We start from the raw sequence: 21,299 nt of genomic DNA, 5'->3' as shown, positions 1-21,299 counted from the left end.
AAATGTAGCATCGAGAACAGACCCGTCCTGGTCTTTATCGCCTGGGACGGGCGTACGGGTTTCCATAGCAGGAGGATCGATGAAATATTTTTGCTTTTTGTGTGGATACACATTCTTCAGCAAGGTATCTGGGACATGGAAACTCGTAAACTATCCCGACCCCTTCGAAATTCCTCTATATCCAGTTCAAACCGCTTCCTTCGCCTTGTCCATTCCGAGCACCCAGTTTCTTCAAACGCTTAGAACTTGGCGAAAGACTTGACAGCCTTACCAGTGCGGGGCAGGACACGCAGAGTGTTGAAGCGGACCTAGAGAATTGAAGTTAGTTATTGATCTAAATGATGCAGATGTAGCCTGTGCTGTGCCGAGGATGGAAAGAGTCGCGTTCTCCAGAAATGCAGAACATGACCCCTACGTCGCTGCAGCAATTCATCGACTTCTTGTTGGGTGAAAACGTACAGTCTTGGAGAGGGGACGGCACTGGCCAACGGTGACCCAGTCACCCTCCTCAACACGGAAAGCGGGGGAAACGTGAGCAGCCAGGTTCTTGTGGCGCTTCTCGTAACGGTTGTACTTGGGGACGTAGTGGAGGTACTCGCGGCGGATGACGATGGTGCGGTGCATCTTGGTGGAGACGACACGGCCGGTCAGGATACGACCACGGATGGAGACGAGACCGGTGAAGGGGCACTTCTTGTCTATAGAAAATTATTAGCGATTGGCTTGACCCTGGGTCGGCTGATAAATCTTCGAGGTCTTTGGGTCTTTTTCAAGGTATGGAGGCGTATATGTCGTGGCAATCAAAAGCAGAGTTGCTGGTCGGAGCGAATACATTGTCGTCGCATAGTTCAATCGATGTCGCACAATTGCAATCAATGCTCTTGCAGCCCTGGGTCCACCCTGTTCTTTGCCTCCCTTCCCATCCTTCAAAAAGACCAAAATTTTCGTAGATATCGTGCCGATTGGAGAAATCGTGGATCGTGCATACCGATGTAGCTGCCCTCAATGGCGGTCAAAGGGGTACGGAAACCGAGACCGACCTCCTTGTACCACCGGCGGTTCTGACCAGCCTTCTTGGATGACTTGGCCTTGGTCTTGGAGTTCAAGAAGATGTGAGGCTGCTTCTGGAAAGCGCGCTCGGACTGGACGTTCAACTCGGTGGCCATGGTTGCGGTTGTTTTCCTGTCGACGGAGGAAGCGGGTGTCGAAGAGATTGGCGGGTTTGACGTCGAGAATCAGGAAGTTTCGCTAAAGGCGAAAGGTTTGGAGCGGTGATTATTGTGTGTGTGCCCGCTAGCCCTATTCAGGACTAGTGCATAGCGGGTTAGGGCTTTAATTATATAATCATTATCCTATTACATAAGCTATCATCCGCTTTGTTTACAGTCACGTGCTCAGGAACGCGCGCGGGCGTGTTTGGACTACACGGCTTTATCAAGAGGGGAATGCGACAAGCTTCGTCTTAGCTCTCACGCCGCGCCCTCTGTCTCCGGAGCATGCTTGAATGATTGCTTAGTACTTTGTGGGTGCCGCCATAATGTCCTCTCGCCCAGATTCTGCGGCCACACGACCGCGCTCTCGTCGGTCTATTGCCCATGTGCCGCGGTCGAAGATGACGTCTGGACTGGATAAAGAGAATGCGACAACAGATATCGGAGCAGTGCCACCATTTGCAGCCAACGGCAAATCTATGACCAGGGACAAGAAGTCCCGAAGTAAAAGTTTGGGTCCTGGTGGTCTTGATGCTCTACAGAATTCACATGGCAACCGTCGCAAGGTAGCTACAATCTTATTCTCCCCCGCCTATCGCATTGAATAACATGGATCTCAATACCTTCCAGTCAACGGCCTCCTTTCCCCTTAAATCTATTCTTAAGCCCACGGTCCCTGTCTCGCCAGTGCGGAACATTCCATCATTCGAGGAAGTTCGCCGTCGCACCCCGGCTCGAGATGCACCCAACCAGAAAGCAAACACCAACATCCAAAACCAAGAAGGTCTTCTGATCGATTTTGCAACCCCGCCTCAACCTCCTGTCTTAGACCCAGAGGATACTTCTAATCCATTTGATACCTTCAATGCGACATCGGCCATTCGCGATGAGATGGCTGCAACCAAAGAACGCGACGAGAAAGAACGCAAGGATCGGGAACGCCAAAATATTCTAGAGAAACGAGAGGCGCGACGAAAGTCAATGGGTTCGTTTTCAGTTGAAAAGCGGAGAAGGCGAAATACTAAATCCTTTTTTAATAGCAAATCGCCGTGTCTCGTTTGCCCCCGAAGCTACACTTCACACTTGGAACGTTGTTGAAATCCCCGACGAGTCGACCTCCTCATCTGCCGCAAATTCGACTAGACGTGCTTCCTCAACTCCCAGCGCTCAGGCTCAGCAACCTCAGCCTTCTCCAGAGAAAGAGGCACCCTTCTCTCCAGATGAAGATGCAGAGTCCGACTTTGGCTTCTCACCAGTTCGGCAGCAAGACCTGGTACATATTCGAGGCCAACCCGGGTCTTCTAGAGAAGATGAAGGCTCTGCAGCTCTTTCCTCTAGTCCTTTCAGCGGTAGCTCGGTGTCTGGAAGTGAAGACACGGGAGTGCAAAGTTTGGCTGGTGAGGACGAAAATGGAAATTCTTCAGAGTCTGACGACGGGTTTGATGCCGAAAGCACCGCAATGAGTATGGATGATATGACTTCTCGCTCTGCAGCAAGCATGCAGTCGGATGCAACCGCTAGTTCTAGCTCCAGTGCGAAACTCAACGAGGCACTGCGTCAAGCTGCGAGAGAAGCCGGAACCCAGCTCATTGATGACGGAAATGGAGATATTTCCATGGAGATTGCCGATGAAGAAATCACAGGCGCTTTCCAGCCGTGGATCAAAAAGGGTCAAAGCTTTGATTGGGATGATATCAGTTCTCGACTTGACCAGGAGAATACTGATCCGTCAAAGGCTACATCCACCGGACAGTACGCAGAGTCAGAAGGAGATATAGATGAAGAACTCAGCATGGATGTCACTAATGCTATTGGGCGCATTCTGGGAAATGGCCGTCGACAAAGCGCCGCCCCCCGCAGATCCCTAGGCCAGGAAACGACCTACGACGATCAAACAATGGAGATGACTGCCATGGTTGGAGGAATCGCGCAAGGCAACACTGCTCAATTCGACGACGATGACATTAACGAAGACGAAGAAATGACTATGGAGTTTACTGCAGCCGTTGGTGGTCTTTTGAACAGACAACCCGTTCAAACTGCACAATATGCTCAACAGCAGGGTTCGACTACCCCTAAGTCCGATCGTATGGGTTTTGAAAGAGACGACGAGTCTGATGGAGGCATGGACATGGAAATGACCGGCGCGATTGGTGGTATTCTACCACCTGGACTCCAAACTCAAACCAGAGACCAAGCGAAGATGCTCATGGAACTCGAGTCAGAGTCAGGGCAACTTGGTAGTTCGCCTTTCCAAGAGAATGTTCGACAATCGCCGGCAAAGTCGCCGGCAAAATCTCCCCTCTCCCACGTTGCCGCTGTGGCCTCTGAGAGTGGTAGTCCCAGTCTGGCCAACATCCGATCGCGGCATTCGCGACGTAGCTCTACAGCTAAGAGTACCCCAGGAACTCCAACATCAGCGACCCGAAGCCGGTCTCCGTCAAATAAGCTATCGACACCCCCTAAGCAGTCAACACCTCAAGTAAAGCCTACTACGCCTGGCAAGACCCCTCCATCTGCCAATGTGAGCTTTCGAAGCGCTTCGCCCAAGAAGCTGTTTCGGCCTGAGCTTCAGAAGTCTGCGGAAAGACGCAAGTCTCTCCGTCAAAGCATATTCGAACAGAATATGGCTGGCGGACAATCCACTCCCCGTATCGTCTTGCAACCCCGGGAGGGTCGCCGCTCTTCGGGGCTTGGGATTGATAAGGAAGGTCTTGGGTCCCCTCGTGTGGCTGCGATACTAGACGAGCGTCCCTCTCTCGGCGAAGGTACTCCGCAATTTACCCCGCAAGAACGCCCGCGTGGAGGTGTGCGCTTTGAAGATCCATTGAAAATGCAGGCGGATGAAGAGCGGGATCGCGAGCTAGAGGAAATGAGGGAAGATGGTCATATTCCTCCATCTCAAGGAGAGGGTGATGTGACCTCGAACCTGAGAGATATGATCTCAAGCATGAGCCCGAAGAAGAATAGGATGGGTAGTCGAAAGAGTCTTCACGTTGGTGCTGCTCTTGGCATCCTGGGCAAGCGTCCTCTCGAGCTTGACATGGACGATTCGGAAGCAGAAAATTCCCCCAAGAGACTACGCGGTCGAGATGTCAGTCCAGTGAAAGGTGTAAAGCTGCCGGCACCAACAGTGGGTGATGAGAAAAGCCGCCGTTCGGTCCTGTCTCCCGTTCGGAGAGCTCATAGCTCTTCGCCTCTCAAAGGCAGTACTACGCCTACTTCTCTTTCGGAGCTTCAAACCCCCACCAAGACGGGAGCAACTCCGCTGAAAGAGGGAGTTGATGCCCTGCACCTTGCTTCTGATCCTCAGCAACCTGAGCCGGAAGAAGACAATCCACAAGAGCAAGATCCTGATTTCGAACCAATTCAACTTCAAGATTTTTTAAATATGACCAACATTCACTTTATGGAACTTACGACAACGAAGAGACGCCACACGACTGCCCCTGGAAGTGCTACCAGGAGACTGTCCAGACGATCGGGCGAGAATGTCCCGAAGGCAGGCACGATCACCTTTGAAGATTGTGTGGTTGCCGGATTCTGCACAGTCCCTATGCTTGAGCTGTACCAGCACTCCTGCCGCGAGCTAAAGTCGTACATCTCTGAGGGCCGACAGGTGATTCGATCCATTGAGGCAGAAACATACACTGAGAATCCGCCTCTATTCCGAGAGTATGTTACTGCTCCACCAGATATTCGAGTTATTATGGATAATCAGTTCCGAAATGTCAAGACTCACGCGCGGCTGCTCAGCAAAGCTACGTGGTATGAGTGGCGTATGAAACTTCTTGAGGGTTTGATGCAAGGCCTTCATCGCCATGTGGATGACATGAAGGCAGATGACGAATTACTGTCTAAGCGCGAGGAACTTCTCAGTAGGACCGTGCCTTCACTAGTGGAGAAGAATGCCTCGCTGGAGGATGAAGCAAATAACCTTAAGCAATTGGTGGAAGAGATGGAAAGCTGCGATCAGGATGAACTTCGGGAAACTCGTGAGAAGCTGTCCAATGTTGATGATGAGATCGAAGTCAAGAAACGTGAACTTCAGCAGCTGCAGAATGAGATCCACGAGAAAACTGTATCGATTGAAGCTGGCACGGAAATGCGGGACAAATACATGGCCGAGTTTCAAGAGGCCGAGCGGGTCAAGGAAGAATGCCGCGGGTGGAGCGCTCGAGATATCAGTGATCTCAAAGGTGAGTTTTTCCATTCAGTGTCGTTAGTATTCGCGTCTAAATGAGATATAGCTTCGGTCCACAAAATCGAGCGTCAAACTGGCTGGTCCATTACCTCTGCATCAACACCGACGGAATCCTCTAGTGATCCCATGTTGACAATGTCATACCGAGGCCAGCTCCAGATCAAATTTCATCCTGGAGCATTTGCCACCAAGAATTCAACCAAAACCGACAAGGGTAACCTTCCTCTTGAGTTGACATTTACCAAGATTAAGTCTTTCTCCCCCATTGCATCGTTGGTCCTACAATCCCTGCAGAAGCATCTAGCTACGGTACAGCAATCCAAGGTTGCCCCTAAACACCTTCTCCGCTTCATATCTACCGCCTGGGACCGCACTCTTGGCCTTGAAAACGAGGCCCGCATGCTCGAATTCTGTGGTGTCACTCGTCTTACCCTTTCCGATCCAAAGGGAAATCTCTCTCTCCGCGCCCGCTGTACACTCCTCGGCAATGCCGCCGTGCCATTCACACCAGGCCGCAAAGGCGCCGAGAAGAACAGCGGAGCGAAGCGAATTGACGTCGACTTCACTGTCCGCACACGCGTCAATCTTGACAGTGGCGACTCTCAATGTATCGGCTCCATGGACTTTGATATGGATGTTATTGCGACTAAAGTCTATGGCTTCGGCTCTGGTAACAAGTCCGGTCTACCAGACACGGAGATGCAAAGTATCTTAGATCAGGGACTTGACAGTGGGGAAGCGGGAGCTCTAGGAAATGGAGTGTGGTGCAAGGCAGTTCAGAAGCTTGCCGGGTCGGTGTTTTAAGCTTAGGGCAAGGTGGTTGTTTGTTTCTTTTATCTTGATACCTCGGGTTTCTTCAAGGCGCTTGATGGTCTGGAATAGCATAGGCAAGGAGTTAAGAACCGGGTACCTTTTACTGCCTCGATGGCTATGGCGTTTACTATTTACCATTTCAATGAATACTCCTTCAAATTCATACATGTTTCCAAGGTTAACTCCGGAAATCATGAGTGGAGAAAAGCTCCACCACGAATAGAAAGTATGGACATACTTGGGAATCTATATAGATCTGGAGTATGTCTTCCCAAATTCTAGATATTAATGGAAAGCAAATATTGATGAACGACTGCATGGGCATGTTTGATTTATGCAAATAAAACTGGAAAAGAAATCTGAGGAATGAGAATTATTAAGAGTGACGATGATTGGAGTCTATAATCTCATGATGATTGAATGATTGAAGACCACTTTTGCTAAATCAGGACGGCTCTAGTGTACTTGACCGGCTTCCAGCTCTCGTCAAAATCAGTCTGTTAATTCGTGCTTCAAGGTACTACCAGAAGGGCATCTCTATTCAAAGTATTCACTGATGATACTTGTAAACAATCCATGTTATGCAATCTATCACCCCAAACTACCAAAATGCATGTTTATATCCATATTAAAACCCATGCAAGCTCCGCTCCACAAAATTGTAAGACAATATTACAGACTCGCCGGAGATCGCGAAATGACGGAAGGGAATTACAATTCCTCCGGAAATATCCTATCCGATGATCCGAACACTAGAACATGCCCATAAATCCATTCGAGAAATGCGACTGGGTGTGATCCATATCCTGGTTGGGATTCTGTCCTTGATCTTGATAAGGAGCTTGACCTGGACCTGGACCCTGTTGTGGGGGAATAAAATTATAGCCCATGGACTGAGCTCCGTAGTTCATGTAAAAACTCGGGTCGTTTGCAAAGTTCTGAGATTGAGTCTGACTCTGACTCTGAGAATGGGTCTGAGTCTCCATTGCGTTCGGACCATTGAGAAATGAGTCCGAATTAAGGATTGGCAGGGAGGTTTGTTGTATTGAATCTCCTATCTCGTTGCGGATGAGGCCTGCCCATAGATTCTCGCCGAATTGCCAGTCTGCTGTTAGGGGAACTTGCCATGATTCTGGGATCAGGGTTCCTGTGCCGTTGCTGCTGGCTTGGGAGTAGGGACTTTGAGTGGTGTCGAGCGGGGATGCTGTTGATCCAGTGTAGTCTTGAGATAGTTGCCAATTTGGGTAGTTTGCTGTTGCAAAGGACGAATCTGCGTCTGTTCCGTTGAGATTGCTAAGACCAAGGCCTTGGGTGTAGGAGGGTTGTTGGTGGAGGTTGGCCGTCGTGGGGAAGTTGGGATCGCCTGGACTCATCGGGACGACGTATCCGGATGAATTGACGGAGGGGAAACCTTCGATGGCTTCGGGCATGCCGATTGGCAGGTTTGAGCGGATGGCGGCTGATGAGTTTGATATGGACGGAGCAGGTGCTTGAGGGTGAATTTTTGAATGGGGGTTTGTAGATGTCGGAGCTCGATGGCGCATTTTCGGGCGTGACTCCGAGAAAGCTCGGCTGATGTGTCTTTTTGTTCCTTGGTCGTCCTCGTCTTCGTCATCGGGGCTTCGAGCGCGCTTCTCATCTCTTTCGACAGCCAATCTTGCTATGCGCTCCAACGTGGTACTCATGCGAGTCATGAAACCCGCATAGCTTGTTGGACCATCACTAGGTAAAACGAGGCTCGTAAAGAATGTCGCTGCCATGTTGAGAGACTTAAGATCATCTTTCACCCCCGGACTGCGAGTATCTCGGAGAATGTTGGAGAAAATGGATGCTGCTGCAAGAAAGACGTAATACAATAAAGACCTGGCGTTTTGTTAGAAACGTGGCAAAGTTGAGTGGTGCTGCACTTACCAGAGCCAGGCAATGTCCCCCCAAGGCATATTATTCACCATTCTCAGTGTGTCTCGTGCGGCTGTTGTGCAAATGAGGCCTGATTTTGCAGCGAATGCTTTGCTGAGAGACTTCAGCTCGTCCGATTCTTCTTCGCGCCTCGTTATTAGGTAGTGGAGAAGGAGAGGTACCCGGTGGATCATGATCAAGGCATTATAGTAGACGAAATGGAGACCAACAGAGGCAAATCCAAACAGAAAATCGGTTTCAGCACCCCTAAACTTTGGTATCTCAGAGAAGGGGTAGTCTTTCTTCCATTTCTCAAGTTCAGCATTAAGCTCTTTGACGGTTTCATAGATCTCACGAGGGTCCTTGAACAAGGACTTGGCGGAGTACAGCCGGCAATAAATGCGACTCTTGATAAGAGACATGCGGCACAGCTGGCAGAAAAAGTGGATATTTGGGGCCACTTCTGGGTCATTGTCCTCCTCTGTTAATTGTGGAAGAGGAACGTCGAAATCGTCAGGGTGTTGAGATGGTGCATTTCCGGCTCTTAAGCATGCACTAGATAGGGAAGATGTCAGTAAATCTAGATAATAGAATGGGTCAAGATGAATTACCTCTGATCGATAGTAAATGCTACCCAGAACACACGTCGCCTTTGTTCTTGCTGAGCAGGGCTCAAGTCTGGTCTTTCGATATTACGGTGGAGTCCCATTCTCTGGCATGACCGCATTGCTGCGGTCATAAAAGGCAATGCAGACTGTGTGCCAGAATTGCCTCGAAGAAAGAAACCCTTTGGTTCATTAGATATACTAGGATGGAGAAGGCGGATTGGAAGAACTTACCATACTGATCAAAGCCTGCACACTTAGCAGATCGGTGCGCCGCAATGCCAGCTCTGTGAAAACCGACATGGCATTTTTAAAGTATAACCGAGCCTTTTCTCGATCTTTCTCCGGTTTCAGGCTATTGGAGAATCGGTACTCATAAGCCAAACATATCACTATGTTTATACTGGCCCATCGAGCGGCGTCATCGCATGTCTGCTGTGTGTACTGCCACTCCACCATCTTCATGAAGGAGGCTTCATGATAAATTGGGAATAATCGATTCGCAGTTCGAAAATAGTCCTTGATAAGAGAAAAGACTTCAGACCTTGGCGGAAGCGGCTTATAGACCCGAGAGGCAAACAGATCATGAAAAACATCTGGACGCCAATCATGCCACGGGTCATGGGAGGTGGAATCGGGAGATACAATGCTCACGAAGCTGGATTCGCCGGTCTTGCTCTTGATCCACTCGATTCCACCCCGTGATAATATGGATAGTTGACAAGAGCGTCCTGATGTATGCAGTTAGTGAGATTTCAAATATGCACAGCTTGGAATGGAGAACAAACCGAAGTATCTAGACTCGTCATTCTCGTGGGAATTAAACATGGGCACAGCGAAGTCGCCACCACTGGCATAACGTGCAGTCTCATGACCCTCCGAGGGCCCGGAGAGATTTGATGCTTGACCCGAAGAAACAGAGCGGATACTGTGCTCCCACTCATCTTCATCTGAGACGGCGTCTTCACCGATATCACTCTCGCGCAAGACACCAGCCGCCACCAGCAGGGATTCAACCCTCTGTAAGCGATCTTTTAAAGACTCAACATACTGATCACCACTAGAATAATATCAGTCGAGCTCAGTAAACAGCAATCAGAGAATTGGTTGAATCATGTGAAAACGACCAATACCTGAACATAGAACATAGCATATGGGTCGGTAGCATAATACCTCTGGAATTCACTGTCTTTCTCATTCTCCTTCTCCTGCAACGGCAGCTGCGGCTGCTGTGAAGGAAATAAACACTTGGTATTACGTCGAATACATTGAACACAGGCCTTATGAGGCCCCTCAACCTCACATTTGGTCTTTTTCTGGTAACACATCTCACAGGCCTAAACCCCCTCAGTCAGCATCGCCCGATAAAAGCTTGGCCACGGGTAACAGTGTCAAGTACCCTCTGACTTCGTCTCCGCCCGTTAGACCTCGTGGAGCCAGTGGGCAGAGCGGTGGAGTCGACGCTCATTGCATCACGGGAAATTATGCCCGGCTGTCGCATGGCGTTGTGCATTTCCCCCATAACGGAGTTTCATCCGCGGAAGTCATGCCAAGGCCTTTTGGCTCTTCGGTTCTTTGGCCTTATGCTGATTTGCAAGGCTTTTTTCTTTAGTGTGAATGTCCTGATTTATGAAGAAGGGTGGTTTTTCATTTAGGAGTTGTCGTTGGGTCGGAGTCTCGGCATTTCAGATTGCCGGGCGGGATTTTTTTGTGTGTTGCCGATTCTCTGGGGTACTTGAGTGGGACTTTGACCCTGGTTGTTATAACGTGGGGTTCACTTGTACTTTTAGGTACCGCTTGACTGTATATTTTTCATATGAAAACCGGTGAATAACAACATTTGAAGGTAAGGTGTTGTATGCCAGCCAACCGTCTACCTTCTGGAAGGTAAGTTAATTTGCTGTGGTCTAAGGCGTACATTCAATGTTGGATCATGATCTGCGGACAAAAATGGGGAATGGGGGAAATGGAACTAACTAGTTTTCTAGATCTGGTCTGGGCACAGACATCAATTGATTCAAAAAGACTAAGCTTAAATATTCAAATGTTGCTATCAATGACTTACAGGGCGCCACTGAAGCTGACAAATGACCCCGCACCGTTCATATACATATATGTATCCGAACAGCTTGAGTACAATTGTTGACTTGATGTCAAGCACTGAGATTCAAATTGTTGCCTCAAGGGCTTTATCTACAAATTGAAAGCATATTTCGCTAAAACTCTCAAAAAATGCGTGCAGTCACTGTTGGGATAGTCTCCATTGGAGATATGGGGTTGGGGATGGCAAAACTGCTCAAAGCCCACGGTTACCGAGTGATCACGGTCGCAGAAGGGAGAAGGTACTTCATTGCACATGTGGGCAGTCGACGTTTATGCTCATTACGTTATACAAACGCTAATCCGCCTACAGTGAGCATACTCTTGCACGAATCAAGAGCGCTGAAATAGAAATGTTGCAATCGTACCAGGAACTAGTGGTCCAGGCGGACTTCATTTTATCCATTGTGCCTCCTCGGGACGCGCTATCCACCGCGGAGCGTATCGCAAGGGCTGTCAAACAACCAGATACGGTGACGAAACGACAAGGTCTCGAAGAAGTGAATGGCCGGCCGAGTCGCAGCCCACTTTACTTCCTCGAGCTCAACGCAACACCCGCCCGATTGGCCGAGGAGCAAGCTGCACTCTTTGAAACAAACGTGGACACGTCAATCGGGTCATCGGCTAAGTGCCACTTCCTTGACGGTGGGATCATTGGGGGCCCGCCGTCACAGAATACGGACGGGAAGTGGAAGAAACCCAGTATAGTACTCTCGGGTGCGGTGGACCTGCCCTCCACATGGGCGGCGTTCACCGACATCTTGAACATGAAGTTGGTGTCCGATCGAATTGGAGCGGCGTCCACCCTGAAGCTTTCCTTTGCGGCGCTGACCAAAGGTCTCACGGCGCTGTCGATCTTGTCGTTCTCCACTGCGCAGCGCGAGGATCTCTTGCCGGAATTACTGGACCATCTTCAACAATACTCACCGCATACAGCTGCGCTGACTCAGTCTGGCATTATTGCCATGAGTCCCAAGGCCTACCGATGGGTGGACGAGATGCGCGGCATCGGTGAAGCCTTTGACCGTGAAGGCGGATGGGATGGTGTCGGTAGCCGTGTTTATGGAGGCTTTGCAGAAGTTTACCGGAGCGTGGCCGAAGATACCCTTCTCGGTCATGAACGAGTTGAGTCGCGGCAACGCGGGACTACCGTGGAAGATGCCGCCACGATCATAGCGAGACGTCAGCAGTCAGAAGTCGAGGATCACGACATCGGACCTATGTCATAGGTCTTTTGGGCAATATGGGAAAAATGACGATCTCAGCCGACAGTGGACTCCATATAGAGTATTTGCCAACCTTCGGGACCTGAACCAGAAGTAGATTTTTGATGTACCCAGTACGGCGTACGTTATGAGACAAGCATTAAACCAGATGGAGACCACGGGACAGTGCCAAGCTTCTGTAATTACGCTTGTATCGGGTAATTTAGGTCCGCGTCATCTGTAGGCTTAGAAGTGGATCTTTTCCTCCCAAATTCCGCGGCCCCGTCAAATTTCACTGAGCGGACCTTTCTGAATTGTCACTTGAGAATGTTAATAAATCATTTTCATTTACTAATTATTTATACCTGGGATTTTACCACAGGACTATATACTCAAGATTGTATATTTATTCCCCCCAATACATATACCTCTGTACTACGTAATCTATACCATGCTTTTCCCGCCCCGACCAGAGCGGTGAAAGAGGGGGCGTTCAACCGACGAACCAGATATTGCGATCACGACATTTCTCCATTCTATCAGATCATCGACTAGTTGATCTCGAGGCTTGAAGCTCAAGGCACTTCCCCTTCCCCCTCTTTCCTTCAGACGCCCCCTTTTTTTTTTTCTTCTGAATTTTTATAATTCTGACCCTGTGATTCGTGAGAAGAAACGTGGCGCGTTATGCGAGTCTCCATTCTTGTGTAAGGTGATCGAGACCGAACTTCGCCCTAATCCCCCCGTGTATTGGTCTTGTCATTCTCATACTTGCTTGTTCCGGGATCGTCCCCTCACTCTTTCCATCTGATCTGGGGTTTAGTCTCATTGGAACTTGAGACTTCCCCCCTAACCCACAACCACTCACGTCCTTCCTTGTGCTCACCCACCCCCCTCTTGGTTAAGTGCCCTAAACGCAAGACCATACGCCATCTTCAAGATCTTTGGCTTCTGTATTGTTTTTGACTTTTGGGACTTTTTTGCTTTTTTTTTTTTCGTATTGTTTTTTCCTATTTCTACATTCCAATACCCCTCAACCTGCAACCTTCTTTCCTTCATCATGCCTGAGGAGCATCCTCGCCCGCTTGGTTCTGGCCCTGCCTTTGACAAGATCGAAAACTTCAACTTCTTGTTTAGTCGACACGATCCATCAACCAAGAGTCGACCATATTCCCTTGACACTGACACCGGGCTGGTCCCGTTTGGCAACGTGAATATGGATTACGATCAAACGGAAGGCATGGGAGGCTTGTCCGTTAGCTCTTACGATAGCATAGACGATGACCGCTCTTTGGATCTTCGGGGTTATCCCTATCATGGTACGTGCAAATATTTTAATTTCCATTGAAGCTTTGACTTTGTTGCGAGAGGTTGCATCTCTTGCGCCATCATCCTGCGTTGTGGTTCGTGTTTGCGTTTTTGGCTTGGGCTGGGAGGGGCCCCTGGGCAAGATTGAATGCTCCAAACCCCCTTGAAATCATTTCCATTCAATCCCATATCCCCGTATCACATCTCATTTTTTGCCCGGAGTTCCGGGGAGAGGGCGTTCCTATTTGGCCCTCAGTTAATTTTGGCCTGGTTGCTCTCTTCCCCGGCCCAACATCAACTTTCTCCAGATCTTCATGGTCTATTTGAATTCAAAAAGCTCGTGCCCACAAGATGCAGCCCCAGAATCATTCTGGACTGTTGCGGAGTGATCTATCTCATTTTTGGAATGAGATCATCGTGCTTTGCTCCCGAAGGCCCCTCTGCCCAGCTCGATAGCGAGCACGCAATCCCGCATGAATATGAGTGCAGAAGCCACGGCTGCCTTGGTTAACCGGGGTTTTACTTACACATCACTTCCCCTCCCCCCCTCTTATGTGAACCCTAGAGTTTATTTGATGCAAATAATGATCGTGTGCATGGTCCTGGCGGCTCCCTTGATAGGGTTGCGGATCTCTTCCCCAGCTTACGGATGAACCTCTCCACGATATTGAACTTCAGTCTTAAGCAAGACCACTGCTTACTCCATTCTTCAGGTCCTACTGGTGACAAGTCCATCAATTACTCTATCCCCGATCACATGATGCCGTACTCGGCTCACTCCATCTACCCGCCTGTCCCATTTGCGCCCGACGAGCTCGGCCACGCTCCGGGACAGATGACTCCCTCGGACGTCTCATCGTCCATCTCCCCGCCCAATGGCCAGATGGGCAACACCAAGTACAGCACCTCAATCCCTGGGGACCGCATCGCTGCGGCCCTCGGCCAGGAGGAAGGTGTACGCTATGCCGCTGAAGAGGACCGGCGCCGCCGCAATACGGCCGCCAGTGCTCGTTTCCGTCAGAAGAAGAAGCAGCGTGAGCAGGTCCTCGAGCGCACTGTCCGCGAGACCACCGAGAAGAACGCCTCTCTCGAGGCTCGCGTGGCTCAACTTGAGATGGAGAACCGTTGGTTGAAGAACCTCTTGACTGAAAAGCACGAAGCCACGACTCGGATGCCACCGCCTCCCGTGGATAGCGGCGCCTTAGAACCCAAATCAACTGGTGGCCGGGGCCAAAAAAACATCCAGCCTAAGAAGAAGGGTGTGGGCACTGACGAGTAAGCGCTTAAAGTCAAGTTTTGTGCTTTGCTGTTCCTTTGGCCTACTTCTTTTCATGTATCATCTCTTGATTCCGCGATCATCGTCGACTCTCGAAAGACTACGCTGGTGTTTGCCATTTCTTTCTTGTTCTTGTTCTTTCGATATGAGTTTGTTTCTCCTCCCCTCGACATCCCATTATTTATCAAAAATGGACCAGACCTTAAGGAGAGATCAAACCCCATGACGACGTCACGACCTTTCTCTCTTATTCTCGTTCTTCGCGACTCGGACCTCCCCTTCCGACTACGACTTCTGCGATTCTTAGGGATGGTCTCTACTACGCTTTGAAAGACAAGGTCTTTGATATCACCTCTATTATTTCTATCATCCGACCATCCCACCCCCTGGGCTTTCTCCACTCCTCTCTACTGCCTCTTTTCTCTGCCCAGCCCTTGCTCATGCTGGTATATCTTGTCTGCGATTTGATTTGATCATTTGTCCGAAAATGTGTCCTTTAGTCCGACATAGGGACGAGAGATGAGATATTACGGATACGATGCGGTGTTGTGAGACGCAAATTCAAATTACTCAAGAATGCGTTTTCTCGGAAGGGGGCTTAATTTGTGTTTGACTTTGAGGGAATCCCGGTTGCTGTTTTCATTTTATCTTTGCTTTTTGGGTTTCGATTTGTTGGCATGCATATATACAAGGTACAGAAAGACCTTCGTTGCTTGGACCGGAAACAGAGTCCTCGGATTTTTTACTTCGAGTACTAGAGTTCTATCCGTAGATATGCCTCTACTTGTCACGCCCAGATTAGATCAATTGGGGTTTACCAGGGCTAATTGGTAACAATTCCCCTTAAGCTATCCATGGACACTCGAGTGCTGCTTCAGGGTTTAAGTTGGTACACCTTATATCTAGTACAATACGACAGAAAGTATACATCAAAGAACAATTCCATTAACACCTAAATTACCCAGCCCCGACCCTCCTATCAGGCCGAAGACCGAACAAGAAAACACAGAATAGCACAAGATGGTATTACATTAGGGAAAACCAAGACAGACAAAACAGAAAAATACCCGTACGTATTTCAGTATCCAACCCTGAACAAGAAAAAAAAAACTGGAGAATCAGGGTCCTCGACCGACACCAGGTTGGACAAACCGGGGCAGATCGAGCACGACCAACGGGTACAGTATCACGACATCGACATAAAGCAGGGGTCGTCATGTAAAGGAAAAAGGTAAACCATTGCGTGACCGGATTGTGCAATTGCAATATGCAATTTGAGATTAAATGCCATCCAACCGTAGCCAAGAATGCGTCAGCGTAGCATGAACATGGATTCTTCAGGCTCCTGGGATGACAATTGCGACATATTTGATCGGTCACATGTGAGAACTTGCTAGGACGCCAATTTGGAGGGTAAGTGGGGGAAACGAAAGACAAGACAAGAAAAGAAATCGTTTCTTTTTTCATCTAGGCGGCAATAGGCTCCCGCTCCTCCTCACGACCACGAACCTCGCCTTCCAAGGTGCTGGCTCCGTCCTCTTCCTCGTAATTGGGATGCTGGTCGGCAGGCAACCAGGAGTCACGATCTCCGGCCATAGGAGCATCCTGCTGAGACAGGTCGACGCCCTCGCGATTCTTGAGGTTGTTACGGTGGCGCTGGGAGAGAGTGCGCGAGCGCTGCGACAAGCTGGACTTGACGACGGCCTTTGAGTTGACCCAGTTACCGAGGGCATCTTCGCAGTCCTGGATGATCGCGCGACTGGCATCGTAGCCGTCATAGGCCTGGCGGGTCTCGCCGGGAGTCACGGGAGTGTCATCAATGAGGTCGAGGAGGTGCTTTCCGTAGCCGGCGACGATGGCGACCTTCTCGCAGTGCTCGCGGAGGGCATCAAACTGGTACTGGAAGGCGGCCTTGACCTTCTCGCGGGTGATGTTGGAGAGCTGAGCCTCGGCGACTAGGGACTCGGCTTCGGCACGGACGAGCTCCTGCTCCAGCACGACAATGCGGGGAGAGTTGGGGTCCTTGTACTTGAGCTTGGCGATCTCGTCGGTAATCTTCTGCTTGCCTGTGGGGGGTTAATGCTGTTTTTCTCTGCTGGGGGTGTGATTCTTACGGTCTCGGCTGGGCTGCACGGAGGCCTCGATGTTACGGATGCTCTTGATGGTGACGCGGTACTGATCGTAGCGGTCGACGAACATGTCCTCAAGCTCACCGATCTCGTAAATCAGGACACCAAGCTTATCCGTGACATCCGAAACGTCCTCGTCGCAGGCCTCACCCCAGAGGGAGAGTTGTTGCTAACTACTATTAGCTGCTTTGATCCATTAAATGGCAATAGAGCACATACCGCAACCTCCATACGCTCCCGCGCGACAAGCTCCATGCTGCGCATGGCGTTCTTCTCCATCTTGACAAGCTGGGACAGCTTGCGCGCAAGGTCGGGGCCAAAGGCACCGGCGGCATTTTTGCGGAACGCATGGCCTGATGAAATTATTAGCCTGTGCTGAAATGTATTCTGCCGAGGTCGACGTAGTTCGCTTTTGCGGGGGGGGGCGGTCGGCAAGTACCCGATCAGGCAGCTTCAAGTTCGCGCTCCCAATTGCCCGCAAACCCGATCGTGATCGGAATGTCAACTTTTCTTACTCACCTAAGCCACCCTTTCCGAGCCAGCGGTTCGACTTGGTAGTCGACAATGGTGGTGGAGGGTTTTCGACCTGGGAAGCGGTCGGGGCGCGCGTCTGGCGCATAGAATAGGTGCGATGCATGGTGAAAGGTGTTGATAAGGTCAGGGGGGAGATGAAGGAAGACTTTTTGGTTTAAAGAGATAAGTTGTACCTGCAGCACGAGAAAGTTAGAAAAGGAAAAAAAAACTCCCCAGTTCCTTGCGACCTTGCGCAGTAGTGACGTGTGGTAAATGTGAAAGAGGGGGGGAACTCACACACGGGATGTGACGGAAGCTGCACTGCAACCGGAGAGAGCCTTGGAATTTTTTTCTTGTCTTTTCCTGATGAGAGGATTATATGAAGGAAGAAGCTTTGGATTGATGGTGACGTCGTCAATCGGGAGCTTAACCCGATTTGGGAGAGTTTTGAGTAGAAGAGGGTGAAGAGAGGAGTTCAAAAGACACGAAAGTTGTCTCAAACCCAGTACTGTAAGTCTTGGGGTTTTAGTGTATCCTGGGCAACTCAATTAGGCGCTAAGAGTCAATAGCGTTGATTTCTCATCGTTTTGGTTGCATTTTTGGGGTACTCAATCACCGACGTCATCGTTCCTTCACTGATGTCATGGACCTCGTTCCTGTATAGACTCAACCATGTCATGAAAGTTCATGTTGCACTTTTAGAATTTGCTTGGAAGGTACAAGGCACTCTTCATCGACATTATGGTACGATCTATGGGATCAGCTTATTTGGCAGATCAGTGGGGGATAGGCAGATCCGGTTCCAAGAATTGACCTCGTCAGTTCGACGAACTGCAGGGAAAATAAGATGTTCATGTTCATGTTCATTCTCATCCTCATGCTTATGCTCGTGTTTGTGACGCGTCTATATCCGAAGGATAAGCTTTAGGTGTACCCCATAGTTCATGTCCTGCCTTGACTTTCCCAGCCACATTTCCATAGTGGATACCGATGAATTGTGGCGTTTTCGAATCCAACTTGCTATTAGACCTCGAGAGCTGCCAGGCTCCACGGCTGATCTGATCAAGTCCTGTCTTATACTTGACAGATTCAAGTGTTCGAATATGAATATATAAGGTCATGAACTCATTCCCCTTCAGGCTGCCATTGGCCCAAAAGTAGCAGCATGATTCCTTGCCCTTGACAAGTATTTAAGCCCGATCAGTCTCATTAACCCCAAAACAGTCATTCTAGGACAGTGTCACCTGTATAGACCTGGTGTAGAAATTCACCTCATGACCTCTGCATACGCTTCAATACATGTCCACATTGTGCACACATAAATAAGTCCCCGCCCGAACAACTGATGTATAATCCACATCCGATATTCTTCACGGCTACCGCAGATCGATTCCCGAAAAGCCACGGGGCCCTTTTACGCGAATATACCCGGAAATGAAGAGATTAATTATACGCCACTGAGCCATGAAGAACAACACTTACACAGCTTTGCGGAGAAAGCCCCTCTTGGCATCGTTTTCGGTATATAGATTGCAAATAAGTTCCGTCTCAGAACAGGATCCGTCCAAGAATCTTGAAATGGCCTACGTTTGAGACTTTTCCTTTGTTGTGAATCTTCCTCGGGCTTGGATTTCTGGTGCATACCCCGCAAATTCGATCGTCAGCATGGTACCCCTTAATATTTAGCCTTTTGCGGGGTGACGGGCCTATGAAGTATGCTCCGTGTCTCTTTTTGACTCCGTCTATGCGCTAGAATACTGGGTAGATGGACTAATCGTGTCCTTGGGCTATAAAATGGAGACTTGGCTGTTAGAGTGTAGGTTGTTTGAAGGTCAAGACAGACTCGCGACTGTATACCTAGGAAATATCTGAAGATTTCAATATGAGGTTCGGCTACTTTGCTCTCTTGGCTGCATTGGCATCTGCATTGGCATCTCCGCTGAAGACTGCTAAGAAATCTTCTTCGTTTGAGTGTTGGTCTCCAATTCATGATAATAAAGACCATTCCAAAGACTGATGACCGATTTAGGGTTTGGAGCCAGTGAGTCTGGTGCTGAATTTGGTTCAGGCAATATCCCAGGCGTGTATGTGAGTAGATTATCTATGAGATACCAAATCTTATCGATTCTCATCCTTGACAGGGAACCGACTATATTTTCCCGAGCACAACCACCATCAAAACCTTGATTGGCAATGGCATGAATATTTTCCGTGTGACGTTCCTCATGGAGCGATTAGTCCCAACTACGATGACAGGATCCTTTGACGCTGAGTATCTGAGCAACTTGACATACGTACGTGCTTACCCAGACTCGATTCTGCACTTCGTGAAATTGACTAGTCCAGGTGGTGAACTACATCACCTCACAAGGCGCCCACGCAGTTCTGGACCCACATAACTTTGGTCGATAGTAAGCATCTCTCACCCCACAAGACCAAGTATCCAAGCTAACATATCAAAGCTATGGATCAATCATCACAAGCACGTCCAACTTTCAAACGTTCTGGCAAAACGTCGCGAAGCAATTCGCCTCCAACTCATTAGTGATTTTTGACACCAGTAAGCACCAAGCATCCCCACAACCGAAGTCTACACTCACACTCACACTCACAGACAATGAATACCACGACATGGACCAAACCCTGGTCCTAGATCTCAATCAAGCCGCAATCAACGGCATCCGCGCAGCAGGCGCAACAAGCCAATATATCTTCGTCGAAGGAAATTCCTACACAGGCGCCTGGACATGGACAGAATACAACACTAACCTAGTCAATCTCACCGATCCCGAAAACAAGATCGTTTACGAGATGCACCAGTACCTCGACTCGGACGGATCAGGAACCAGCGCGACCTGCGTCTCGAGCACGATCGGGCAGGAGCGCGTGGAGTCTGCGACGCAGTGGCTCATTGATAATGACAAAGTTGGTATCTTGGGGGAGTTTGCGGGTGGGGTGAATACTGTGTGTGAGGAGGCGATTGTGGGGATGTTGACTTATTTGGAGGAGAATTCAGCGGTTTGGAAAGGTGCTATGTGGTGGGCTGCGGGTCCTTGGTGGGGGAGTTATATCTTTAGTATGGAGCCGCCGAGTGGTGTTGCTTATACGGGGATGTTGTCGACGCTGGAGCCGTTCTTTGCGTAGGAGGTTTAGGATGTACTGCAGAGACGGATATAGGTTTGAGGATTTAGTCTTATTGAACTGACATCCGTGACTTCTGAGTATGCTCCAAAGACCTCGAATGTGCTAGTTAGCAAGTATACCACTTACCTACCAGTCTCCTACCATATCCCCTACATTATTTACCACCATGTTAGTTTTCTACCGGGGGTCTCCACAAGTAGCTAGCGGAAATAAAAGAAAAGAGACGCGGAAGGACAGGGTCTCGAACGCGTGTCCTCAAAGAGCATGGGACCCAAATAATAGATAGAGTGGGTGATCTGGTGAGGGAGACAACCGGCACCTTTAAGGATAAACTGCGCTAAACCCAAATAGGTCATGCTAGCCACACTCCAGTTGACTAACATGAAAGAAGCATGGAAAGCTGCCACCGCATCATCTTGGCATGCATCATGTCATATGCGTGGCTGATGTCCACGCAAGTTTTGGCGCAGTTGCTAAATAGCTGCCTAAAGTTTAGGATCTTGGGTGCATTTTGGGATAAATTGAGTATCCAGGGATACTCCGCCCCAGAAAAGTTTGAAATAAATTTAGAACAGTTATGAATGTGGATGCCGAAAAAGTCAGCAACGACCCAGAAAACGTGCGGTTGAGGCGCGGCCTCCACGCCAAGGGTTTAAATGCAGAAGCCTAGGATTAGAGAATTTTTTACGCAAGCTTAGCTGTTCCTGTATAATCTGATGCTGGGTTCTTAGTAATGTGATAATTTTGTTAACAGGATTTTTTGATTTTTTGATTCATTTATTTTTGGTGCAATTTGGGCAGAGCAAAGTTCACAGGGCTGGGAGGGTGACGAGGCATGGTATGCTGATCCTGCGCTCGACCATGGAACTAGGCCTGTCCCTGAGCACTAGTGACC

General features: G+C 49.3%; 7 protein-coding genes across 7 annotated transcripts; 4 read left to right on the top strand and 3 right to left on the bottom strand.

The window, feature by feature from the left end:
- Window positions 1–239: 239 nt before the first annotated feature.
- N7520_005008 (40S ribosomal protein uS17) lies at window positions 240–1,166 on the bottom strand (the record flags this gene model as incomplete). Its single annotated transcript, XM_057138942.1, has 3 exons — window positions 240–308; window positions 460–698; window positions 989–1,166. 3 exons carry the CDS (start codon window positions 1,164–1,166, stop codon window positions 240–242), a joined length of 486 nt encoding a protein of 161 aa, XP_056997149.1.
- A 371-nt stretch (window positions 1,167–1,537) lies between these two features.
- Window positions 1,538–6,219, top strand: N7520_005007 (kinetochore-microtubule binding complex subunit SPC105; the record flags this gene model as incomplete). Its single annotated transcript, XM_057138941.1, has 4 exons — window positions 1,538–1,777; window positions 1,842–2,196; window positions 2,252–5,410; window positions 5,462–6,219. 4 exons carry the CDS (start codon window positions 1,538–1,540, stop codon window positions 6,217–6,219), a joined length of 4,512 nt encoding a protein of 1,503 aa, XP_056997148.1.
- Window positions 6,220–6,980: 761 nt separating this feature from the next.
- On the bottom strand, window positions 6,981–10,200 carry N7520_005006 (transcription factor domain-containing protein; the record flags this gene model as incomplete). The annotated part of the gene is made up of 7 exons (XM_057138940.1): window positions 6,981–8,091; window positions 8,140–8,682; window positions 8,739–8,914; window positions 8,967–9,463; window positions 9,521–9,792; window positions 9,906–10,069; window positions 10,132–10,200. 7 exons carry the CDS (start codon window positions 10,198–10,200, stop codon window positions 6,981–6,983), a joined length of 2,832 nt encoding a protein of 943 aa, XP_056997147.1.
- A 764-nt stretch (window positions 10,201–10,964) lies between these two features.
- N7520_005005 (Dehydrogenase multihelical) lies at window positions 10,965–12,061 on the top strand (the record flags this gene model as incomplete). Its single annotated transcript, XM_057138939.1, has 2 exons — window positions 10,965–11,074; window positions 11,146–12,061. 2 exons carry the CDS (start codon window positions 10,965–10,967, stop codon window positions 12,059–12,061), a joined length of 1,026 nt encoding a protein of 341 aa, XP_056997146.1.
- A 1,033-nt stretch (window positions 12,062–13,094) lies between these two features.
- On the top strand, window positions 13,095–14,621 carry N7520_005004 (bZIP transcription factor; the record flags this gene model as incomplete). Its single annotated transcript, XM_057138938.1, has 2 exons — window positions 13,095–13,353; window positions 14,056–14,621. The coding sequence occupies 2 exons, from the start codon at window positions 13,095–13,097 to the stop codon at window positions 14,619–14,621; spliced, it is 825 nt and encodes a 274-aa protein (XP_056997145.1).
- Window positions 14,622–16,085: 1,464 nt separating this feature from the next.
- On the bottom strand, window positions 16,086–17,384 carry N7520_005003 (Eisosome component PIL1/LSP1 family protein; the record flags this gene model as incomplete). Its single annotated transcript, XM_057138937.1, has 4 exons — window positions 16,086–16,684; window positions 16,733–16,916; window positions 16,967–17,100; window positions 17,267–17,384. The coding sequence occupies 4 exons, from the start codon at window positions 17,382–17,384 to the stop codon at window positions 16,086–16,088; spliced, it is 1,035 nt and encodes a 344-aa protein (XP_056997144.1).
- A 1,892-nt stretch (window positions 17,385–19,276) lies between these two features.
- On the top strand, window positions 19,277–20,404 carry N7520_005002 (glycoside hydrolase family 5 protein; the record flags this gene model as incomplete). Its single annotated transcript, XM_057138936.1, has 4 exons — window positions 19,277–19,348; window positions 19,402–19,554; window positions 19,607–19,671; window positions 19,723–20,404. 4 exons carry the CDS (start codon window positions 19,277–19,279, stop codon window positions 20,402–20,404), a joined length of 972 nt encoding a protein of 323 aa, XP_056997143.1.
- Window positions 20,405–21,299: the final 895 nt, after the last annotated feature.

Source organism: Penicillium odoratum (assembly GCF_028828045.1).
Source record: "Penicillium odoratum strain IBT 22623 chromosome Unknown utg000004l_segment0_segment0, whole genome shotgun sequence".
Lineage (NCBI taxonomy): Eukaryota > Fungi > Ascomycota > Eurotiomycetes > Eurotiales > Aspergillaceae > Penicillium > Penicillium odoratum.
The sequence above is the reverse complement of the archived record's forward strand: the minus strand, read 5'-3'. Positions and strand labels throughout refer to the sequence as shown.